Here is a 21,806-nt window from a genome sequence, read left to right as displayed (position 1 = left end):
GAAGCTGGTTGCGATGGCTGCCCCACAAGGGCTCTGCTGACGAAGTGCAAACCCTCGGCCTCCCCTTAAAATACCTCTCCTCGCACTGAGAGGAGGGAGGCAGCTGCAAGGACAGCGGGGGGAGCACGGCCACCGCCAGCAGCCAGGGCGGCCCTGGGGCCGGGGAGCACGCCCAGCTCCGGGCCGGCAGCCAGCCCCGCTCCGAGCGGCCTCAGGCACCAGGCACCAGCCTGCGGGCGGCCGGGCGCTCAGCCCCGCTCGGGTTCGGCTCTTCTCCGCCGCCCGAGCCTCGTCCTTCCCGGAGCCGCCGCTTCCGAGCCGCCAAGCCGCTCCGCGCTGCCGGGGAACTGCCTGCTCCGGGGCTGCGGGCGCTGCTCCCCAGAGGGAAAGGCCAGCGGCTGCCAGGCAGGCCCGAGGGACAGCCCGGCCCCGGGTGCCTCTCCCCGGCCCTGCGCAGCTGCTGCCGCTGGGCCGGGCCCAGCAGGGCCCACCCGCCTGCCCCCCGGGCTTATTTTACCGCCGCTACTACGGGCACATTTTTCTTCCACCGGGCTGAACCAGTTCTCCTCCCTCGTTTTGAGCCCCAGCTGGACCTCCCGACGGGGCCCATCGCGAGGAACTTCTCCGGAGCGGCGCTGCCCGCGAAGCCCGCGCCCTCCGCAAGCTCCGGCTGAGCGGGGCGGGGCACCCGAAGGACCCGCGCGGAGGGGCCGGCAGCCCCGGCCGCGCCCGCAGCCCCCGCCCCGGGGTCGCCGGGACAAGCGCCCGCCCCTCCGGCCGCGCCTGCGCACGGGGCAGCGCCGCGCCCGGGCGCTTCCGCAGCGCGACCTTCGCCGCGCCAGGCCGGGCGGGTGAGCGCGGTGCGGGGCGGTGCGTGCGTGTCCCGGGCCCCGACACCCCTTCCCTGCCGGCGGGGCGGCGTGGGGCCTCGCTGCGGTAGCGGCGAGGTGCGGGGAGGGCCGGCGGCGGGGCCGAGGCGCGCTCGGCCCAGCCCGTTGGTGTGCGCAGGTGGGCGGGGAAGATGTCGGCGCCGACGATGCAGGAGAGGAAGGCTTGCTGGGGCGCCCGGGACGAGTTCTGGCAGTGCCTGGACAGCCACGGCGAGGATGCCTCCCGGTGCGAGAAGCTGCGGGGATCCTTCGAGGCGCTGTGTCCGCAGCAGTGGGTGAGCAGCCGCGTCCCGAGCCCGGAGCAGCTCTGCGCCCGGGAGGCCGTGCCCTCCCTCATGAGGGCAGCTGCGGCTGCTGCTGCCTGTGCTGCTGCTGCCTGTGCTGCTGCTGCTTGTGCTGCGGCCTCCCCAGACGTAGCGAGGTTTGCGTTCCGTCAGTCGTGCCGGCAAGGTAGAAGCTCCTGAGCAGAGCCTGACTGGCCCGGGCATGACAAAAAGTAGTATGAAGGGAAAGGAAAAGCTCATCTCAGACTTCCACTTAAACGCGCTACTATGCCAGCATGCAGGCTTGTTGTTTAATGATTTAAAAAGTTCCAAAAGGTAGCTGGAAGCTTTTAGAAGCGCACAGGAATTACTGGCGAGAAAAGGCTGATACGGAAGGGCTGACACAGGCCGTGTGGCGTCTTCAGACTGGCATCCAGTAAGTTCTTGTGCACAGAAGTACCCTTCTTCGTGCAGTGTGACGCCGTGGTCAGCAGCCTGCCAACGTGTAACCCCTTCCTGTGTGCTTTTTGGTTTTCTGAGACGAAGCTACAGTTTTTAAAGTGTTGTTCAGTAACAGTGGTGACTGAGGAGCTGAACAGTCCCCTGTTGGAGCTAGTAGACTGAAGTCAGTTAGAAAAAACAAACAGGTCCACAGTTGCTGTACTGACTTACACTTTTCAGCACTGCAGTTCTGTCATCCCTAGTAGTGGTGGTTTCATCTGCTAGTGCTTTGCACCAAACACATCAGTGGCTCTAGCTGCGTTCAGAAGTCACATAGTCTGTCACCACAGAAAAATTGATGGATTTATCTTTTTGTTACCAATAGTCTGTTCACAGCAGTGAAAATAGTAAATAGAAAATTACTTTTATTAGATGTCTGTGGAAGCAATGGGAGTGGTTATTACAGGAATGTGGAGTTCACCTTCAAAATTATAAAAACACCCACAAAACAGAAAAACCAAACACACCCCAACCTGCCTGGTCTTCAATAGAGCGAGAAACTCCTAACTAGCATCTTCAGTTGAAATCCTCAGGTTCAGTGATCAAAGGCTGTTTATTCATTAGTCTTGTGATGAACAAAGCCCCCTTTGCTGGTTTCTTCTGATGAATGTCTTTTCTATTTTCAATCAGGTTAAATACTTTGATAGAAGAAGAGACTTTTTAAAATATAAAAAAAAGCTTGAAACAGAAGGCTTTCATCCTTCAGATGCTGCTGGGAAATCTTAGGTGCTCCGCTCTCAAAATAAGTCTGGTGAGAACAACTGTGGAAGGAAGAAGCATGAGAAAGTGACAGAAGCTGCTTGAACCCAAGAACTGGTAACCTGACCATCTCCCTGAAATGCAGGCTGCCTCTCTTGGTGCAAGGTCTCATGCATCTGCTGAAAAAAGGTGGTCAGGGACAGCTTTTTTTTAAGTCAAAGAAATCTGGTGCAGGAGCATTCACAAATTAAGTTTTTCAACATATGATTACTCAAATGGTTTCAGAGGAATAAATGGTTATTTAATTGTAATGTACATATTCTAAAGAAACAATAAAATTGTCTTTCAGTAAGTTCATCATAAGAATGTGGTGATATAATGTAATTTGTATTTGTTATTTACCAAGTATTTTAAAATACATTTCGTGTCAGACATCAGTTTATGAAACAGCAGGCATTAGAAAACCTAATGCATGCCATGCATAGGGTATGCCATTTACATATTTTGAGTACACTAATATTTTTGTAAGTAATAGGAATTTTCATATAAGTCAATTTTCAATTGGTATCTCTGTTAGAATTGTGGCAGCTATTTACTATGATTCAAGTCCACTGAAGATACAGACTGTTTACAGAAGGATTAGTAAGCTTGGCCATGGAAGACATTCAAACGGGACAGCACAGGTAGTTTTTATTGATGTGAATTTACCTTGCAAAAATTACATAGTGTAACTAGATGCTGGAGGTATTATATACTTTACTCTGGCTACAGTAAGTGTTGAGTGAGATTATAGGAAGGCACCACTTCAACTTGAACCATGGTCATCACACTTGAAGTAACTGCAGTAAAAATGTTGTGTTTTAGTTTGGGATTGTTTATGGTACTATGCTGATGTTCTAATAGAAAAATCACACACACCACATGCAATATAAATATATTTATTTCCAACACAACAGTTTTACTTAAGGAGGTAAAGTATTAAGGCATTTAAAAGTCAGACTGAGCTACAGAGAACAAAACATGCAAAAGTCAAGAGTCCTCATTCACCCTGAGTTTCTTTCTGATCCATAGCACCACAGTCAGTCACCCAGTTGTACTATAAGGCACGAAACTCTTGGCAGTTATTTTTGTTGGTTTTGCTTGATCACTTGTTGCCTTGTGTACTCCCAAATCAGCAGAGCTCCGCTTACATGGACGTTGAGGGATCGAATAATACCCTGCTGCGGAATTTCCACACAGACATCCAGGTGGTGAATCAGGTTTGCTGGGATTCCTTCATGTTCGTTTCTAGTAAAGAAGTAACTTCTATCAGGCAAAAGCAGACAGTTGTTCCAGAAAGTATTCCAGAAAGCAGCAGATGCAAAAGTCACAGCAGCATCAAAATACACAAATGGGGCATTTGTCCTCAATACAACTGGTGAGGACAATAAAGTATTATATTTTTTTAAAAGGCATAATACATTGCAGATACAAAGAAAACATGGGAAACCTGTCTAAGCTTTGATGTAGGAAAAGTGGTAGAGCACTTAAGTCTTTAATTCAGTGGTCCAGCAATAGCTGAACACCCAACGTAAGGACTCCCACTCTGCCTTGATTTCAAAACTATCCTTATGTAGTGAAACAGCCAGCTGTAGAGGAAGTGACCAGGACGTGAAGCTGCAGGGACAGCAGGGAAGCTCAACTGCCAGCTTCCCATTCAGAGAGGTCTCAGTATGAGGGAATATCAAAACAGAGGGAAGTCTTGAAATGTAAATGTTTCACCTCTTCAGAATGAGCACACCAGCAAATACCAAAGGTCATCAGTAATTAAAACTTCTTAATTAGAAAAGAACAAAATTATTATGTGAACTCCATTCTGAAGATGAGATACATATAAAAAAGGTTTGAAAAACAGATATTTCTGCCCACTTTGTCCTAAAAGGATTGACAGGCAGACCCTCCCAGTCTCAGTGGCCCAGTAATTCCAGTGGCTTTCTGGCACTTTTCTCTAGATTTGTCACATCTGAGGCTTGCCTGTCTATAGAAATTGATTATGGCTTTTCTTCTAAGTCCTCCCAGCCTCTACTTTTACTGCAAAAACTTGCTACTTCATCCTGTGCCTCATCATTTATTTTTAAAGCCTCTCCCAGCTACGCATGCTCCTTCAGTTCCACCCCAGCCCTCACTAGTTCTGCAGGGCAAACGGGCAGCCCCCGCTCCTCACTGAGCTCCAGGACCCCAGGTTACTGAAGTGAACAGATGACACCTCCATCACATCTGGAGAACTATAATCCATCTTGTTGCTACCTCCACCCATAAAAAAACCCACAAGAGTTGTGTATGGATAGGTTATTAAGTATAAGCAGAAGGATCACTCAGTACTTGCCACTCCTCAGCACACAAAGCCAAGTTCTGCAGTTCCCAGAATCACTTTTTCTAAACCCACCTTTACCAGTGTCACTTGGGTTTCATACAACCAAACTCTGGTAGAAGGGATGGACTGCAAGAGGTAGATTTACAGAGAAATGCGTGTTCTTACCCCAACAGTAACAGTGACTTCTCTGGGAAACAATATTCTGTAAGATCAAAACTTTTAGCTGTCTGCTCCACACCGATAATAGTGTAACCTTCTGTTTTTTTCTGCTGCAAATAATCAACGAGCTGAGAAGGTTTCACCTGTCCATCAAAAGCAGAGAGAAAGATACAAATTATTTAAATACTGCCGTGTATACACATCTGAAGTTACTGTAAAAACCAATTTACTTAGACTGTTTTTAAGGTTAATGACTTTTATCCCCAAAGACTCTGTCCATATACACAGTGTGCTATTTTAAAAGCTCTTTAGCAATAGCACAAAAGGTTGAGTAATGCCACAAAAGTGCACTCCACGGATACAAGGAACAAAGGCTTTTGTATGCTTCTGACAGGTAAAAGCTGAATACATCTGAATGTAAAAGAATCACTCTTGCACAGGGACAAGGTGCCTAGTTGTTATTTAACCTGGAATCTCTTCCCAAAATAATAGAATAGCTGGTACTGAGGGCGAGTTGCCTTCCATGCCTGCACTACACAAGCTGTGATAGCTCGCAGTGAAGAATTTCTTAGTTGTCTTCACCCTACTAAGCTGCTTAATTGTAGCAAATGCCAATTTCTTCATGCAACAGGAACTCTTATCACCAGTACACTTCTGTACAAAGGCTAGGCATGACAACATCTGTCCATCAGCATTCTGATTTAGGCAAAACATACTACAAGTACCTTGTTCTGAAGAAAAACCTTAATAGGCTGAAAATACACAAGGTTGGAAAAACCAAAAATCTGAACTGAAATTTTCAAACAACAAACAAAGCTGATACTGAAAAAAACAATGAATATAAAATATCACAAACATATTTTCTACCAAATACTGAACATACAGGTTGAAACCTTCATATATATCAGCTAGACAATAGGTTCTAAAAGCTTGTCACAAGTTAGCTTCAGGCAAACTCAATCATCCCCACTAAGTTACCAAAAGCAACAGACCAAGCTAGATAGATGAAGTGGTGTTCAACTTTTATAAATAAATATAAATTTATAAATATAAAATAAATAAGTACAAAATTTCAACACACCACTATGAAACACAGTAAGATTTAACAATGACAGCTCACATCATCAGTTCATGACAGCAATTAGAAATTAAAAGTTTATTCCAAAATACTCAAGATCAAGTCTGTTGACTTCTGTCAGGAAGCTTCTGTTCAATAAAAAGTTGATTTTGCAAGAGAAAAAAATTAGGACTCCCAATTATGCAGCTGATTAACTGAAGATTCTGTGATTCTATGAAGAGGTACAGTACACGTTTTATCTATTAAAATGTTTCACCTCAACAAGGGGGAGCCACTGCTCTGCAGAAACACTAAGATGCTGAAACTGCTTATCTTGTATGTAATGAAGGCTGCCGACAACTAGTGCAGATGCCCCAAATATTTCACTTGTACGGCATAAACCTACAAACAGAAGAATGAGAGTGATTTTTGTGAGGAATGGTTACTTTAGTCCCCTATTTTTAATTACTTTCAAGTGCTTCTTACATCTGTTCCACGTCACATCATCTTCCATTTACAAAATAGTTTTGTAACTTAGCAGAAAGATAAAATTCATAAAAGCACTATGTCTGACAATGTACTTCTACAATACTAGTTACACAAAGGGGTCAGTGTAAAAGCCTCAGCAGAGCTGGATGGACACATACACAAGCTTAAGCTCAAAATCCAGTGCCAGGCTTGAGAGAAAGACATATTACAGCATTATAATGCAGACAGCACCAGCTTGTGGGCTAATTTTTCATCAGCAGTCCCACTGCAGTTTTTTAAACTGCTGACAACAGCGAGCACAATGCAATAAAGTATTCGTAGGATTTATTATATCACAGCATGCACAATATTGTGGAGGAGTACTTAAATCAGGAATGGACACTTTCCTGTCTAAACGTCATGAGAAACCAGCAGGTCTACATAGTTGAAAAACTCAACTGTGACAAAGAATATAAAAACAGCAAGAAACTGAGCATGATTTACACCAAAGTTCTAGTTAATTACTGCATGCTATGTGTAAATAGTTGGGGTTTTTTAATGTAAGACCACTTCTTCTGAAACAGGTAGTACTTATTTTCATTTACCTTTTTTTTTGCAGGATATTTATCTATTTCGCTAATAATATCCTAATTATCAACATAAGACAAAATTAATTCTTATTATCCAAGTGGGCTCTAAAGTCTAAAAATAAAAGTTAAAAAATGTGCAATCAACCTTACCTCCTAAATTGGTAGGCTTATCAATAAGTGAAGCTACCACAATCAGTCTGCTGTTTGATTTACCCAGTTTAGCAGCACGATCCTGAAATACCATTTCCAGGTCTGAACTAGGAGTACTGTTCTTCCAGGGTATTATCTTTTTCTGAACATCAGTCCATTCAGTCTGGCCATCTGTTTCAACTGAATTTGAACCTATAAAAACAAGCGTTATTCGTATGGATATGCAAGTGGCAGTGAAACTACTGCTTCAGTAAAGAAGATCGTCTAAATGTCAATACTGAAGACACTGTTAGTAATCTTATGGTTTATGGTAGTAATCTAGTTTATGGTATATTCTCTGCTCACTTGGACACAAGGCTACTTCAGCCGAAAACCACAGAGAGCAGATTGAACACAGGTATATACACCTACTACATACAAATAATGACATTTAATATAGATTAGCTCTATTTTACCCATGTCTTGCTGAGACCAGTCACTTGGTTTCAGATCGAGAAGTTCTGCTCGAGAGTGGTACCACTGAAATGTTGGTGGCAAAGGAATGTCCGTGAATCTGTCAAATTTGGAGAGTGAGATCCATTCATCCTCAGCAAGCTCCGAAAGGCGGGGAAGAGTGTAAAATATTGTCTGCAATGCAACAAAGTGCTATTGGAAAAAAGCACCACTACAGTAAACAAAAAAAGATAATTGTTTAATATCTGGTAATTTTATCATACGCATCTTTCATCTAGAGTTCTGTTCTTTTAATATTTATTTTTCTTGGCACTCAATGTATCTCTCAAAGCACTTTACATACAGTGCAATCTCAAGTTTTCATAAATCTAGTCTCTGCCTCTATCTGATTAGACTTTTTTTAACTATCTGCATTGATTGCTGTTCTAGAATTTCAAACAGCAAAGAACTAATGCTATGCTTCTCAGCACAGAGGCTTTGTGAAAATGTTTTACACATAACACTGAAGGGTTTTCAGATGCTCTTATGACCTTCTAGTGAAAAATGAGGACTGATAAAGTGTCAAAAGCAATACAGTCAAAAGCATTACAATTTAATGGTAAAATCCAACTTAGCAGTACTGATGCAGCTAACCACAACTTAGCAAGGAGGAACAAACACACACCAAGGGAAAGGCTGTGTAAGATGAGTTTAAAATCCAGACATTTTGTTTATCCCCATGTACCCTCAAGATGAAGCTGAAGATGCACCCTGAACACAGTTAAATACTTAAGAAGTTATTAGCCTTCTTTTGTTTTGTTTCTTAACTGGTTCATGATTTTAACTTCCTGATTTTGCAAAGTCGTATCCAGCATACTTAAGGAATATCAGTTAAAATGTCTCTTGAAGACAGCAATGTTTGTGCCAAAACATGTTCCTCTTTCCACATTCATGTTTATCTTCCATTTTCAGCCTAGCTCCTCTCTTATTTTTATCTGCACCCTTATTTTTGTCTGCCTTGCCTCAGTGTTTATTAAGCTCTCAGTTATTTAAGCTATAACAAAAAGGACAGCTGAAAAAGATGCCATAAGAGTTATGTAATTGTACCCTGTTCACAAGAAAATTTTGTTAAGCAACCTCAAGCTACTCCTAAGAACAGATGTCTCAAAAACCCTAACAAATTACATGTGATTAAGTAGATGCTCTTCAGTTATTAAAAGTAACTTTTCCAGGCACAGAAGTAAAACCCGATTAACTCCCACACAGATAAGCACATTCATCACACATATCTCCTCTTAATTGACTTAGGTTTTTAACACAGAAATAATTAGAGAATTAAGCTGCAGTCTTAGCCTAAAATCCATCACAATTTAGTTGAAGCAATTTTTCAGAATTTTATATGAATAATAGTTGATCATTATTCATCCTATGTTAGATCATACAAAAATAAGAAAACTAGTTGTAAAAGTACACAAATACAGTGATGAACAATAGCCTTGGACTTGCCTCTAGACTATAATCCTCAAGTGGATGAAATGTTGCAAAGAAGAAGTGATCTTGGATTCGCTGCCAGTTCCTTTTAGCATTCCTGCAATTGCAGAACATAATGCATGATGTACAAAACAGGCAATGTATTACATTTTTTTGTCAATTGGGATAAAGTAACCTGACCTGTTCATATTTACTATATTATTGTATAGGAAAGAAAATACCTTAACAGTTAAGCAGAGACCCATTAAAAAACAAAACAAAAACAAAAAATCAGCATTGGGGAAGTTTTATTTATGTTTCGAGAAAGGCCCAAAACATGTCTTCAAATTCTAGTGTTGCAAGAAGCAAGTTTCACATGAAAGGGTATCCCATCTAGGCATCTGAAGCAAACTGAACATTAGCTTATGGTTCAGTGACAACTTTTAGCCGTAATTAAAAAAATAAAGACAGACTAGTCCTCTGCTGGTTTTTTTCCATCTTGTGTCTTGACATGAGTGATTTAACAGTGACTGTGACTGGAGAAATGAATACACATGTTCTCAAAAAGAGAAAAAAAAAAAAAGCCTATCAGCAGCAGCCCCAAGTTTCTACTGGCTGGCAACAGCCAGATATTCTAAACTATTCTAAATTACTCAAAAAAAACAGGGTTAAAAAGGAGGATACAAGCACACAGGTTGTACAAAATTTAACTGAATTGTATTTTCAAATCCGTAAGCATAGAACCATTTCTATAAAGCTCATTCACTCATCACCCAAAATTAATTTCCCTATCCATTTTTCTCCCATAGAAGCCTTTTCAAATACTAACACTGACAACACATTTCAGATGTTATATTTGAGAATTTACTGGTACCAGGAAGTTTGGAAGAATGATTTGTATTGCTTCAAAACCCAACCAGTAAGGAAATTAACCTCTCTTGACTGTCTGTTTTTTACCCTGCCCCTAAACTAAGCATCATTCAAACATGCCTTGATTTTTTCCTGTTGTACTTTCAGACTGTAATGCTACACTGAATCATCACTTCATTTTCTTTGCTGATAGTTAGATTTCAATTTCCAAGTCTTGGGGTTTTCCTAAACAGAATAACTACCCACCTCTCCCCTTCTTCCCTCCCCCCCAGAAAAAAAGCCCAAGCCAAGACAAACTAAAAGCCCAAACAACAAAAACCAAACAGATATAAAATTATCATGTGGGTTTGGTTGGTTTTTTTTGGAAAATTTGAGTTGCTCCAAATGGTTCAGAAAAACAATATTAACTTGTCAGTCAAAAAGATGTTACTAACCCTGTGCCATGCATGTTTTCCACTTGTTGAAGGCTAGATTCAATAACTGGTGTCAGAGCTTCAAATTCTTGCACTTGCAACATTCTGCACATAGACCAGACTTTTTTAAGGGCAATTAATGCATAAAGACGAACGCTGAAATTATGGTTGAAACACCATTGCAGAACAACAATGAGGGCTTTCTTCAAAGCTGGCTTCTAAAAAACAAAGACAAATTTATTGAATTTATGTTAAGCCTTAACATACCATTCAGAAGTAGAAAATCAAGAGTGGCCCAAGGAACAGTGGTTTCCTCAAAAAAAAGCCTTTCAGAAAGTCCAAAGCTTTAACAGTATATGTGCAAATACAGGCTTCTGAACACGGTCCTGATTTCCGTTCTTCCTTTTCAGACCCAAAGCCCCAATGGTGTTTTGAAAATGTATTTATTGTGTTTGCAAATTATGTTTCTGCATACAAGGAAGCCTCTGTTAACTTCTGATTCTCTAGCACTTAGAAAGCTGATCTTGAAACGTATGTAAACAGTAAAAAATATTACAGAAATTACTGTATTGCTACAAATGTGAAGTAGTTGATCTAATGTAACATCTGACTGTGTTTGTCTATTTTAAAGTTCAATTAAGAAACCTGAGAATTCCAAATAAATAATTCTAAATGTAATATGGACTAAATATTGCCAAAGTACTCCGTACTTCAGTGCTGCTATCCTATAGAAAGATCACCTTCTTCCAGGTTATCTATCTCTGCTCAATTTAATGCAGGCTAAACAAGAACAGCTAGAAAAACAAACCCAGGTGCATCCATGTTTATTCTAAACTGAAGAAGCTATTCTAGAAAAACTCCCAGGTAATCAGGCCTATGTATCCAGAACATCTGCCATTTAGCTAGTTTTCTTGAGTCCAGTATGTTAAGAGAGGTTACAGGAAGAGTTAGTGTTTTCCATACCAAAGGATGGCCTAGTAGGGAGTAGGTATTAAAAAAATTTTGAAATTAGACTGCAAAAACGGTTTTTATTTCAGAAATCCATAGACTCTGAAACTAAATAAAGAGTAAAACTTGTAGTCAAACTTACCTTCTCTGAGGTATTTTGAAGAACTATGTCAAAGTGTGATAACACAGATAGAAATGTGCAGATGCTTGTTTTAAGCTTTTCTTCATCCTAAAGCAAAAGAGAATTTAATAACATGCATACAAAAAACATTTGTATACCCTATAAATCTTCACAGCATGTGCTGCAGATGCAACAATATCAACACCAATAAAAAAAATATTTGTTTCCACAGCAAAATTTATTACAACCCCAAGTTAATAATATTAATATTTCATTAATATTACGGGCAGTGGAATGGAGTGCACCCTCACCAAGTTTGCTTGCACCACCAAGCTGTGTGGTATGGTCAAGATGCGGGAGGGACTGAGAACAGCTCTGAGGAAAAGGAATTGGGATTGTTGGTTAATGAGAAGCTCAACATGAGCTGGCAAAGCGCATCTGAAGCCTAGAAAGCCAACTGTGTCCTGGGCTGCATGAAAATAAGCATGGCCAGCAGGTCAAGGGAGGTCATTCTCCCCCTCTGCTCTGCTCTTGTATGACCCCACCTGGAGTACTGTGTCCAGTTCTGGAGCCCCCAACATAAGTATGACATGGAGCTCTTGGAATGAGTTCAGAAGAGGTCGACAAAGATGATCAGAGGGCTGGGAGCACCTCTCCTGTGAAGACAGGCTGAGAGAGTTTGGGCTGTCCAGCCTGGAGAAGAGAAGGTTCTGGGGAGATCTTACAGCATCCTTCGAGTACCTGCAGGGGGCCTGCAGGAAAGCTGGGGAGGGGCTTTTTACAAGGGCTTGTAGTGAAATGCTTCCTATTAATCTATTTTGTCACAGCATTGCACTGTGTGCTCAAGTTCAGCTTATTTTTCAATATAATCCTGACAATTCTTTTGAGAGTCACTGTTACCTAGGATAGCCTCTGAAAATACAATCTGTATTCCTTTTTCTTAAATCTACATGTTCTCTGATTGTTTGAATAGTCTGTGATTCAGTTCATTTGTTATCAGCGTAAGACCATTTTGATCTAATAGATTTTCATCTACTAAGATGACAGCAATCCCAACTGCCTGAGCTCTCAGAAGGAACCCTGAAATAGAAAGAGGTTATATACCCCTTACAGCACTTTTCATCAGTTCAGATAGGCATGACATGCCATCTTTACGCATTTTAAAAATAGTATAAATTGTAAACTGAAAGAGAAATTCTTCCCCCGTGCAGAAAAAACTAAGAAAATTTAAAAAACCTGTGGGTAGTTAGGGTCCGGCGGCCGGAAGATTTCGCGCTGTACGGAAAGATAAGGCCCCTCTCCTAATAGCCAATAGCACTTAGTTCACGATGTAAGCAGACGGAAGTGACACCACAGACCTAACTCATATAAACACCGCGGTAAACACTAATAAACGCCATTTGCCATCCACCACATTGGTGTCTGTGAGCTGATGGACCGAGCGGCCTGGGGTTGGCCGCCGTGCCGTTCTTGAACCAGGTCGTCACGCCTTTCCCCGAAAGGCAACAAAAACCACAATACACATCAGTAGCAAGCACTGTTGATTCAGAGCAGTATTTAAAGACATGCCTGTTTTGGGGCAAAACATCTAAATACGCACTTTTCCAATTCTTCTATTTAATTCTAATTCTTGTCCTACTGTTTGGATTTTAAAAAAACCCTTCAGTAGCAACTGGGGTATTTGATAAGCAAGATGACACCTACATTTAACTGTTATGAGTGGTGAGCTTCAGCACAGGCACCACTGCAAGTCATGTCTTCCTATAGACTAGAGGAGATGCAAATACATACATTTTCTACTCAGCCCAAATGTAATTCAAACCCCACCTCCAGTTTTGGAACCACATCACAAAACTCCACTGCCAAGAACTCCAAGTCCATACAAAAAGCTGCAATTTGAGTATGTTATGCAAGTCATGTTCCCACTGACAAATACAATTATGCAGAAGACAAAAGCAGGGTGTGTAAACCTCAAGTGAACTGGCAGCATCTTCCCAAACCCAGAATCTAGGGCATCCACATGTTCCTGATGGCTCTCACACTGGCGACTGCCACGAATACCCCAACTCACTATGCCAGCTCTACTCTGACCAGAGCAGTACAATATAAAAGGAAGAATCTCAACTGAAGAATTTGCTTGTCCTCAGCCAATTCTGGATCACAAATGTCTAAATGTCTCAGACTATAGTCCAGACTCACTTCCAGGATAATTCAATCTGCTCAACAACCCCTGACTTCCAAAGGAAAATCAGAATACACAGAAAATAACATATAGGAAGACAAACTGTCACCTCTTTGTTCAAGTTACTCTTCAAGCAAATGCCAAGTTTCTTACTTACATAGGAAAAGCAATCCCAGAATTTATTAAGGAACTGGGGGTATTTATGTAGACTCAAGATAATAATCCATTCTATGAAGTATTTCACAGATGCCTGATTGTTACCAAATCCAGCCTGGAAAACTTTGTCAAGGGTTCTACACAAAAAACTCTGAGAAAACAAAACCAGGTAATTATTTAGTGTATTGTTAAATGTTATTTCCATGAAGAAAAAAATTCAAATTAAAAAAGAACATTCTCTGCTTTAAGGTAGTATTAGAAATATTTTTAATACTCAGATGAACACACTTCAGAACCATCTAATTTCTGTATTCTACTTTAAAATACTTTATTCTGTGTGTTCATAAAGTAGCAAACATTTTTACTGAATTAAAAGCATTAAACGAGACAGTCAGTACAGAGGTTTAGCTAGTTTTAACAGGAACAATCTAGTCTCCTCTAATTTACAAATTCAAGAATCAATTTTCAGTGATTTCTAGAAATGCATGAGAAGTCCATGAGTTCAGATGGAAATAATCAAACTACACAAAACTTCTACATCAGCCACAGAGATTACACGCCTTTTATAGCCTGCTGAAATTTAAGATATGCAGTTTGCATAGCATCAGATTATTATTATTGAAAGCATGTATTTATTTAAGAATTTACAGTGAAAAGCAATACCTGGTCAAGCTTTGGAAGAAGAACTAGGAGTGTCTGCCATACTCGGTTTTTAATTCTATGATGTAAAGAGTTTGCATAGTATCGTGTTCTAGATCTGGATACCAACTCATCCTAAAAGCAAATTAAAAGGTTTATTACCTAGTCTTCCTTTAAAATCGAATATATGGAAATATACTTCACTGTACTGAGAAAGCAGCATCTACTGAGCAGCTAGTATAGCATTAATGTAAAGTTAGGAAAATAAATATTTATTTCATGTATTTAGAATTAAACTTTGAAGCTTGTTTGTGAGAAGTTCCAAAAGTTGAAAAATACATGATTCTACTTAGTATTTTTACTTAAGAGAACAAAAATGTTAGCTATCACGACTTCAAACAGCAGAAAATTGAAGAATTTACAGCACCCACGTATATGATCACTTAAAATAATACTACATATAATGGAGCACGAAGACTCAAGCTGTAATTTAATTACGTAAGAAGTAAAGATCCTAACTGAAGAGATTAGTATAATTTAAAACATACCTACTTTAATGTCTACATTTTAAAAGGGGTTTAGTCATGCTACCAATTAGAGCAGTTTGTAACTACAGCTCTGGTTTTGAGACAGAAATTAATATTCTGTGATGTTTTATGTGAAAGAAAATAGGTAAGAAAAATGGAGCTTTAACAACATTTGAAATTCACATTCTCATACAGGTTTTATTCTTTCCTTAGGCACTCTGCTTTTGCCTTCAAAACCTTGACATCCAAAACTTTTTCCTCAACTTTTAAAAAAAAATTTTTTTGGTGATCCAAGTCCAATGTTAATATTAAAATGCAAATACACTGTATTTTTACATGTCTACACTTCATATTTAAGTAAGGAAATAACTTTTAAGGCTCACTTTTCCCATTTCATACATCTTACAACACATATCAAGCATTTTTCTCCAGTAGTTAATTGCCAGGAATGAAGGACCACCCATTTCTTGTTCTTCAGACAAAAGGAGAATTCTTTAATACCAGAATGCATGGGTGCTGTTCTAATAGCAGCTGAAGTAATTTACCACTGATTTTGCACTAGTGCCAATGCATAAGCAGCTACGATAAATAAAAAACAGACCCCAGCCTTCTCTTAGAATCCTATTTATTAAGGTCTCCTAAGGATACAACAGCTCTCTCAATGCAAAAGCTAGTCTGCAATTGTTGAAGTGAAATGCAGTGCTTCAAAATGCAGCCTAAAGGAAGATTCTTAAAATGGAACAATGGTTACAATTTGGATTATGTTCCATAAAGTTAGGAAATGCACTAAAAAGAGAGAAATTAACCCAAAAGACAATATTTACTATTTTGGCTTGGCTGAATTGACTCCTATCTCATCACAACAACAAAAAAATTAAGTTACTGGGCAAATCTAGACAGGCTATACAAAAACTCTAATACATCCTGTCAACTGTAAATAACTTGCATTTTAATAATTTAATAATGGTACTAACATGACATTTATATACCAAGAGAAATGAAGTTTACTTTATCAAGCAGTTTGATGAAAATGTCTTCCATAAATGTCTTATGCAAGATATTTGATCCATCCAACAAGCACAGAAATTTAATGGCACAAACCCGAACATAGTGATCATCTCGATTTGTACTGTAAAATAATCATAACAATTAAAAAAATCAAACTCTTGTTGAGACAAAAAGGTAATTTCCTAAATTATCAAAAAGCACCAATCGTCATCTTAAACAAGTTGCCTGTAGTAAGACAATATGCAAATACCCAGAATGGAAATCTTAAGGTCTGTTCATCCTTGCTGATGAAGAAAACTAGTGAGTTCCAGATAACCTGCCCCTGTTTCTATCTACAGGTCTTTAATAGCATCTTAGTGCTTAAAATAATTTTTCTGTAGAAATAGCTGTATCATAAAAAGGTTTTGTAAACGGTAATATTAAAAACAACTAATTCCTGCTTACAGTTTTGGTCAAATATTCTAGTCCAGAACACTTGATTCCTATTAAGAGTAATTCAGGGACATCTGGAATAATTAATGCCAAGAGTAGAATTAATGACATCATAGGTAACAAAGCATCACGTAGCTGCAGACTGTATCAACCAGGCATTCAGAAACCAAGAAGTTCTTGGGAGAAAATACTGGAGTATTGACCTAGAAGTGGTGGTAAGTTATTAGAAACTCAGGTTTTAGCAACTACTAACACTTCCCAAAGCACCATGTTAGACTGCTTTTCTGACTTCTTTCCACTGAGTAAAAGGTGGGAGTGATGCTACAAAAAAGTTCAATAATCCAGTAGTTATGCCCGTTTCAAAAACTGGAGGCAGCACACAAGATAAAAAGGCCTACAACAAGTGTTAAAAAAAGCCAAACTCCACATCTGGCTACACAAAACCTGAAGTTTCTTAACTGCCTTCTCTACAATGATGAGACACACATCAGCATCCTAAAAAGTATCACTTTTATGAGGTGAAACAATGAGGAAGTAGTTAATTCAATTCCATTCAGGTTAAGAAATGAGATACATTTTCCTGAAAGTACTGAGTATTTTTGTACATTTTTAAATTTGAATTATGAATGTAGTGCGATATATATCCCTTTTAGCAGTATTTAAGGAGATTATTAATATACTCATAAAAAGTTGACTTCAAAACCAGCATCATTCCTATTTGTGGCATCAATCATGATGAAGGCACAACTCAGACCAAATACTGTAAGATGTATCCTCAAAATCATTACCTTTCTGTAACAATGTTTGCTGCACATTTTTCTCCAAGATTTTCTACAAAGGCATGCACCTCCTGAATAAGTCTTGAAGGATGAAAGAAAACAAAGCAACAAAATTAGCAGAATAACACACAAAAATTATTTAATTATATCAAAGTTTTAAAGAAAACAGAGCATAAAATTATTAATAACATAATTACAAATATTTTTTTTCACACCTTTGATCTTTCCTAAATACAGTTCCAAAGAGACAAGCCTCAGTGATAAGTTCACAATAATTTCCAGCATTTAAGAAAGCATTTGTCGAGGCACCTCTCCCGTTAACAGTGGGAAATATCCAAGATGTACAGCAATGTCTAAGGACTACATTGAAAACTCCAGTCTTCGTAGTGGACATATCTATGAGCTTGAAAATTATCTGAAAAGAAGAAGAAATAAAAGACTCAACATCTACTTTTCAGAAGTGCTAGAATTAATAAAATAATATTCTAGTGATATGTTTTAGCAGGTTTGATCTCCTTCCACATCCTAGATCTGCTCAGGTTAATGCTGTCTTCAATCTACTTACAATCCCTTGATTTTAATGGCAGGTGAATGGGCAACAATTGGCCCAGGACATGTTTATGTTAACAAAAGATTTTTTTTCTAACAAATTGCAAGCATTTGGGAGATGACAGGGAGATTCAGAATGAGCAGGTGGTTTTCGTACAAACTTTTTTAGACAACATCAATTAGAGCTGTCCATGAGAAGGGTTTTCCAGAAGGTGTGACAGCTCTTACAAGGCAAAGCTTCTTCTCTTCCCCACTCTGAAATGATACTTTTGGTAACATGACAATTCTTTGACAATAACTCTTTTTATAGAGAAAGTTGTTCTGAATTGCTAAGGTTTAAACCACAAAAAACCTAATTAAGAGCCTGAATTGAAATACAGCAACACAGTCCGAAGAAACATCTTTTTGGAAAAAAAAAAAAAAAAAAAGCCAAAATAATGAAAACCAACATCTTAGAAACACTTTGTCTTTTTACAATGAATTCAAACTTTTCTTTTAGTGCTGTGACAGGCATTGTAACTTTCCTAATAATTCCAAAATTGAACTGTTGTGTTTCACTTAGGGAGAAGCAGCATGACATTTACTACACATCTCTCAAAATCCTGGCGTGTTTTTCAATTGTTTTATTAATATAGTCAAAGTCCAGCATGCACTACACAAATTTAAGACATTTAAGTAAACTGAGTAAGTCACAAAGAAAAAGGCAAAAAGCAGCAGAAGAAAAGAAGCCTAAGATCACAATGTTCTGGACACTTCTGTGGAAGCCATTTTGGATTTTACCATAGTAATATTCCCTTTTTTAAAAAATACCTCTTAGTTCCACCCCTTCTAACTATTACTCAAAAGACAAGAGCATAAGGCAGTCACATTTTTTCTTCCTTTGTAGCTAAAACTATATAGCCATTGCACAAGGGGTCAAATGCCAACAGAGACTGCCAACGAGTGGGATAAGAATATATATAAGTAGACACTTGCTTGGGAACTTTATCTTCATTTTCTTATGAAGGGGCAGAAAGTGGCTCGACCAGATGCCCTTTGTTGAATAGACCTTCATTACCTCCTGGATGCCTGCTGTCATGGCATGTCCCACTGCAGACAACGGCATAGCTGTCACACAGACTCAAAACTCTCAACATTGGCAAAATACACCTTCACATGATGCTTGAAATAGTAACACTGGATTTAAGACAATAACTAAGAATTTAAACATATTTCAAGATCAAAGAAAAATTAAAAAGCCCTAACTACAGCTCATCAGTTACTACAACACCAAGCACAATTATCCATTACAGACATTCATTAAACGGAAAAGCTAAAAGATTCCCAGAAGAGATATTTTACCATCTTTGCATACATATTTTAGTTTGGGTCCACATCAAGACTACAAACGTGAAGTGTTATCTACTGTTTAAAACAGGCAACAGTAATATTCATTCAAAGCAAGTTTTCAAAAAAAACAAAAAATAAATGGAACTATACTTTAAGATACTTAAGGCTAATAGAGAGATATCACAGCAATTTAGAATTGCTTAGAAGTGTCAATTTTTCTATTTTACTAAAAAAAATAATTTTGGACTGTCTGAGCTGAAAAGAAAGTGAGATATTTGCTATTCATTCAGTTACGAGTGTGACACCAGGACAGAACTAACTACAGTGATTTCAAAGCAGAACTGCAACCCCTCCCAGTGCAAAGCAGGGCATGAGAGCTGAAGCCAAAGTATTCATATACACTGGTAACTAATTTATAATGTATTACTGTTCTGGTAAATAGCCCTGCAGTCACTGTTGATGGTTCTGCACAAACATTTAACTGCTGATCAGAGGATAAAAAAGCAAAAAAACCCAAGAAAGATTCCTTAGAAAAGAAACAGTAAACAACTTCCCAGTGTATAAAGCCAAGATGAACCAACATCCTAGTAATAATTGCAGTTTTAGTGACTTAAAATGAAAAAAAAATTCATGACATACACAAGAACTTATGGAGTATAGGAATCTGCATTCATCTTACAAAAAGAGTAAAAAATTAATTTTTTCTCTTCTTAACCATGAAGGGAGCTCTACCACATAGTATTAAAATGAACTCTATGATGACTATGATTTTTATGTTTTCTACACCTGGATGCCCAGAGGAAAAAAAACAACTTTAAAGAAGTATTTGACTTACTCAATAGCATGTATTAAAGTTTTGAATGGTTCTAACTTTTCATTTCAAAAGGTATTTTCACAAAGACTAAACTGTTAGGAAAAGGCATAATTTTTCCAGAATGTTAATAGCTTCTGACAGCTCAGGTGGCAAATCTTGAACAAGATATTGAAGAGTAAGTGCATAATGTAAAAATAAAATAAAGAGTAAAAAAAACTGATTTGCTGGATATGGAAGATATTGAACAGTCTGAAAAATACGAGAAATCATACTTGCCATTTTCTGTGTTACAAGAACAAATAACCTATCTGTTTATCCTCAAAAGAATTATCTTTTGTTCTCACTCTCTTGACTGGTACCTTTTTGGAAATGAAAAATTCAATAAAATAGCTGAAAGAAAAATTAAAAGTAAAATACATTTTCATATCCAAACATTTATGTTCACTTCCCAAAGAAGAACTCTTAAACTGACCTCTTTTATTTTTGCATATGCTTGACCCTTTGCACTTGCAGCAACAGCCAGAACCTCAGTGTCAAAGATGAACTGAACAAAAGCTTTTACATTGGACCAAAATATTAGCTGTGTGTTGCTCAAAGAGGATACGATTTTCCAAGCCAAGTCAAATGCTTCTATGCAGAGAGATTCTGCTGAATCCAGAAGCTGAGAACAAAGAGAAGACAGAGTTGTTACATTTGACAAAAAACACCCCCAAGACTAATGATATCATGCAGTTGTTTTATATTTTACCTTGGGAACAAGAATTTTCATGCAGTCAAGCACAGGTAAAACTTGGTCTGAAGGAAGAATAGTCAGGGCTTCTAATGCAGACTCTAGAATGTTTCTTGACCTTTCAGTTGTAGGTAATGATATTTCTGGTGTTTCTTCATTCTCTTGAGACAGTGATGGACATGAATTTAGAAGGAAACGAAGGCAAACCCACTGGTCATGAACATAGCGTGCAACAATTTTTCCCCACCCTTGAGATGCTGTTTCTTCACAGGAGCTGTAAGGAGAAAATTATTCTTAAGTATTTATCATATTAATTTATCCTGCACATTCCTACTCTACCAGGAACAGCTTAAGTGTACAAACTCACTATACTACTTCAAGATGCTAAAATTTACACAAGTTCAAGGAGAGAATGGACAAGTTAATGAAAAAGAAAACTAGAAATAAAGTTTTTAAAACACAGAAAAATCATTTCTAGGCTCAGAAAATCTAATTATTCAAACATCCAGGAGAGTATTCAGTGGAAACATTACTACATGCTGGCCATCTTCTTTTGTTAACCAAGTATTTGTTTTTCAGCTCTCAGGCTTACTCTGGGGCCTTCTTCCCTAACAGAAAATAATTCCCATTTAAACTGGCTTGCCTACACTCTAGGGCTCTGTGCAGTGTATACATATTTAACTGGCATAAAGGTAAGCAATGTTCAAAGTTAGCTCTAGCTTCATAGCACCAGAGGACTGAGCAAAAGAACCTTTGGTCTGATCTAGTAGAGCTGCTTTAATGTTGTAAAACCTGAGTGTTAAGACATAAGAGTAACTGAATTCTTAGCTTGTGTTCAGAAATCTTCATTTTTGTTTTAGGGAAGAGTTATCAAAGGACAAGAACAGGTGTTAAAAGAAAAGCAAGCATCTTAATCACTGCTCCACAGTAATAAAATTAATTCTGAAGAATTACTGAAGGTAAAGCACAGACCTACCTACTTTTTTCTTCAGTGTAAGATTGCTTCTTTAATACATCATTTAATGGAGAAAAGGAAACAAATCTCTTCAGAGCACGCACAGAAGGCAGAGATTCAAGGTGTGCTTCAGGATTCTGATCCATTATCTCACAAACTGCTGTAAGTGAAGCCATGCTAGCTACTTTTTGTATTTGCTCTTTAAGCTTCGGCTCCTAATTAAAACCAAATCATACATAAACAAACATGCACCAGTTTCTTCTAATATGATAAAAACAGCCTACTGATACATTTGATAATCCTCCCATTCGTATCACTTCAG

At 38.8% G+C, this 21,806-nt stretch overlaps 2 protein-coding genes across 4 annotated transcripts in view; one reads left to right on the top strand and one right to left on the bottom strand.

Moving 5' to 3' along the window:
* The first annotated feature begins 783 nt into the window (after positions 1-783).
* LOC127382507 (cytochrome c oxidase assembly factor 6 homolog) lies at positions 784-2,719 on the top strand. Its single transcript, XM_051614229.1, has 2 exons — positions 784-1,165; positions 2,285-2,719. The coding sequence occupies exons 1-2, from the start codon at positions 1,022-1,024 to the stop codon at positions 2,378-2,380; spliced, it is 240 nt and encodes a 79-aa protein (XP_051470189.1). The 5' UTR covers positions 784-1,021; the 3' UTR covers positions 2,381-2,719.
* Positions 2,720-3,275: 556 nt separating this feature from the next.
* TARBP1 (TAR (HIV-1) RNA binding protein 1) overlaps positions 3,276-21,806 on the bottom strand; it is a 35,717-nt gene continuing 17,186 nt past the window's right edge. For 2 of the 3 annotated variants that reach the window (XM_051614218.1, XM_051614219.1), the window contains exons 15-30: positions 21,506-21,699; positions 20,548-20,803; positions 20,272-20,460; positions 17,323-17,522; positions 17,117-17,188; positions 15,897-16,017; positions 14,386-14,496; positions 13,724-13,873; positions 11,406-11,492; positions 10,337-10,533; positions 9,069-9,150; positions 7,586-7,757; positions 7,131-7,322; positions 6,200-6,324; positions 4,872-5,008; positions 3,276-3,640 (exon numbers count right to left, since the gene is read on the bottom strand). In XM_051614218.1, coding sequence (XP_051470178.1) covers positions 3,475-3,640; positions 4,872-5,008; positions 6,200-6,324; positions 7,131-7,322; positions 7,586-7,757; positions 9,069-9,150; positions 10,337-10,533; positions 11,406-11,492; positions 13,724-13,873; positions 14,386-14,496; positions 15,897-16,017; positions 17,117-17,188; positions 17,323-17,522; positions 20,272-20,460; positions 20,548-20,803; positions 21,506-21,699 — 2,451 coding nt within the window. In that variant the 3' untranslated portion in view covers positions 3,276-3,474. Of the gene's footprint in view, positions 3,641-4,871; positions 5,009-6,199; positions 6,325-7,130; positions 7,323-7,585; positions 7,795-9,068; positions 9,151-10,336; positions 10,534-11,405; positions 11,493-13,723; positions 13,874-14,385; positions 14,497-15,896; positions 16,018-17,116; positions 17,189-17,322; positions 17,523-20,271; positions 20,461-20,547; positions 20,804-21,505; positions 21,700-21,806 lie in introns of those variants that run through there. The other variant, XM_051614220.1, reaches the window with a different exon arrangement.

The sequence above is a fragment of the Apus apus genome, chromosome 3 (assembly GCF_020740795.1).
Source record: "Apus apus isolate bApuApu2 chromosome 3, bApuApu2.pri.cur, whole genome shotgun sequence".
Taxonomy (NCBI): domain Eukaryota; kingdom Metazoa; phylum Chordata; class Aves; order Apodiformes; family Apodidae; genus Apus; species Apus apus.
Note: the sequence above shows the minus strand (reverse complement) of the source record. Positions and strands in the feature narration are given on the sequence as shown.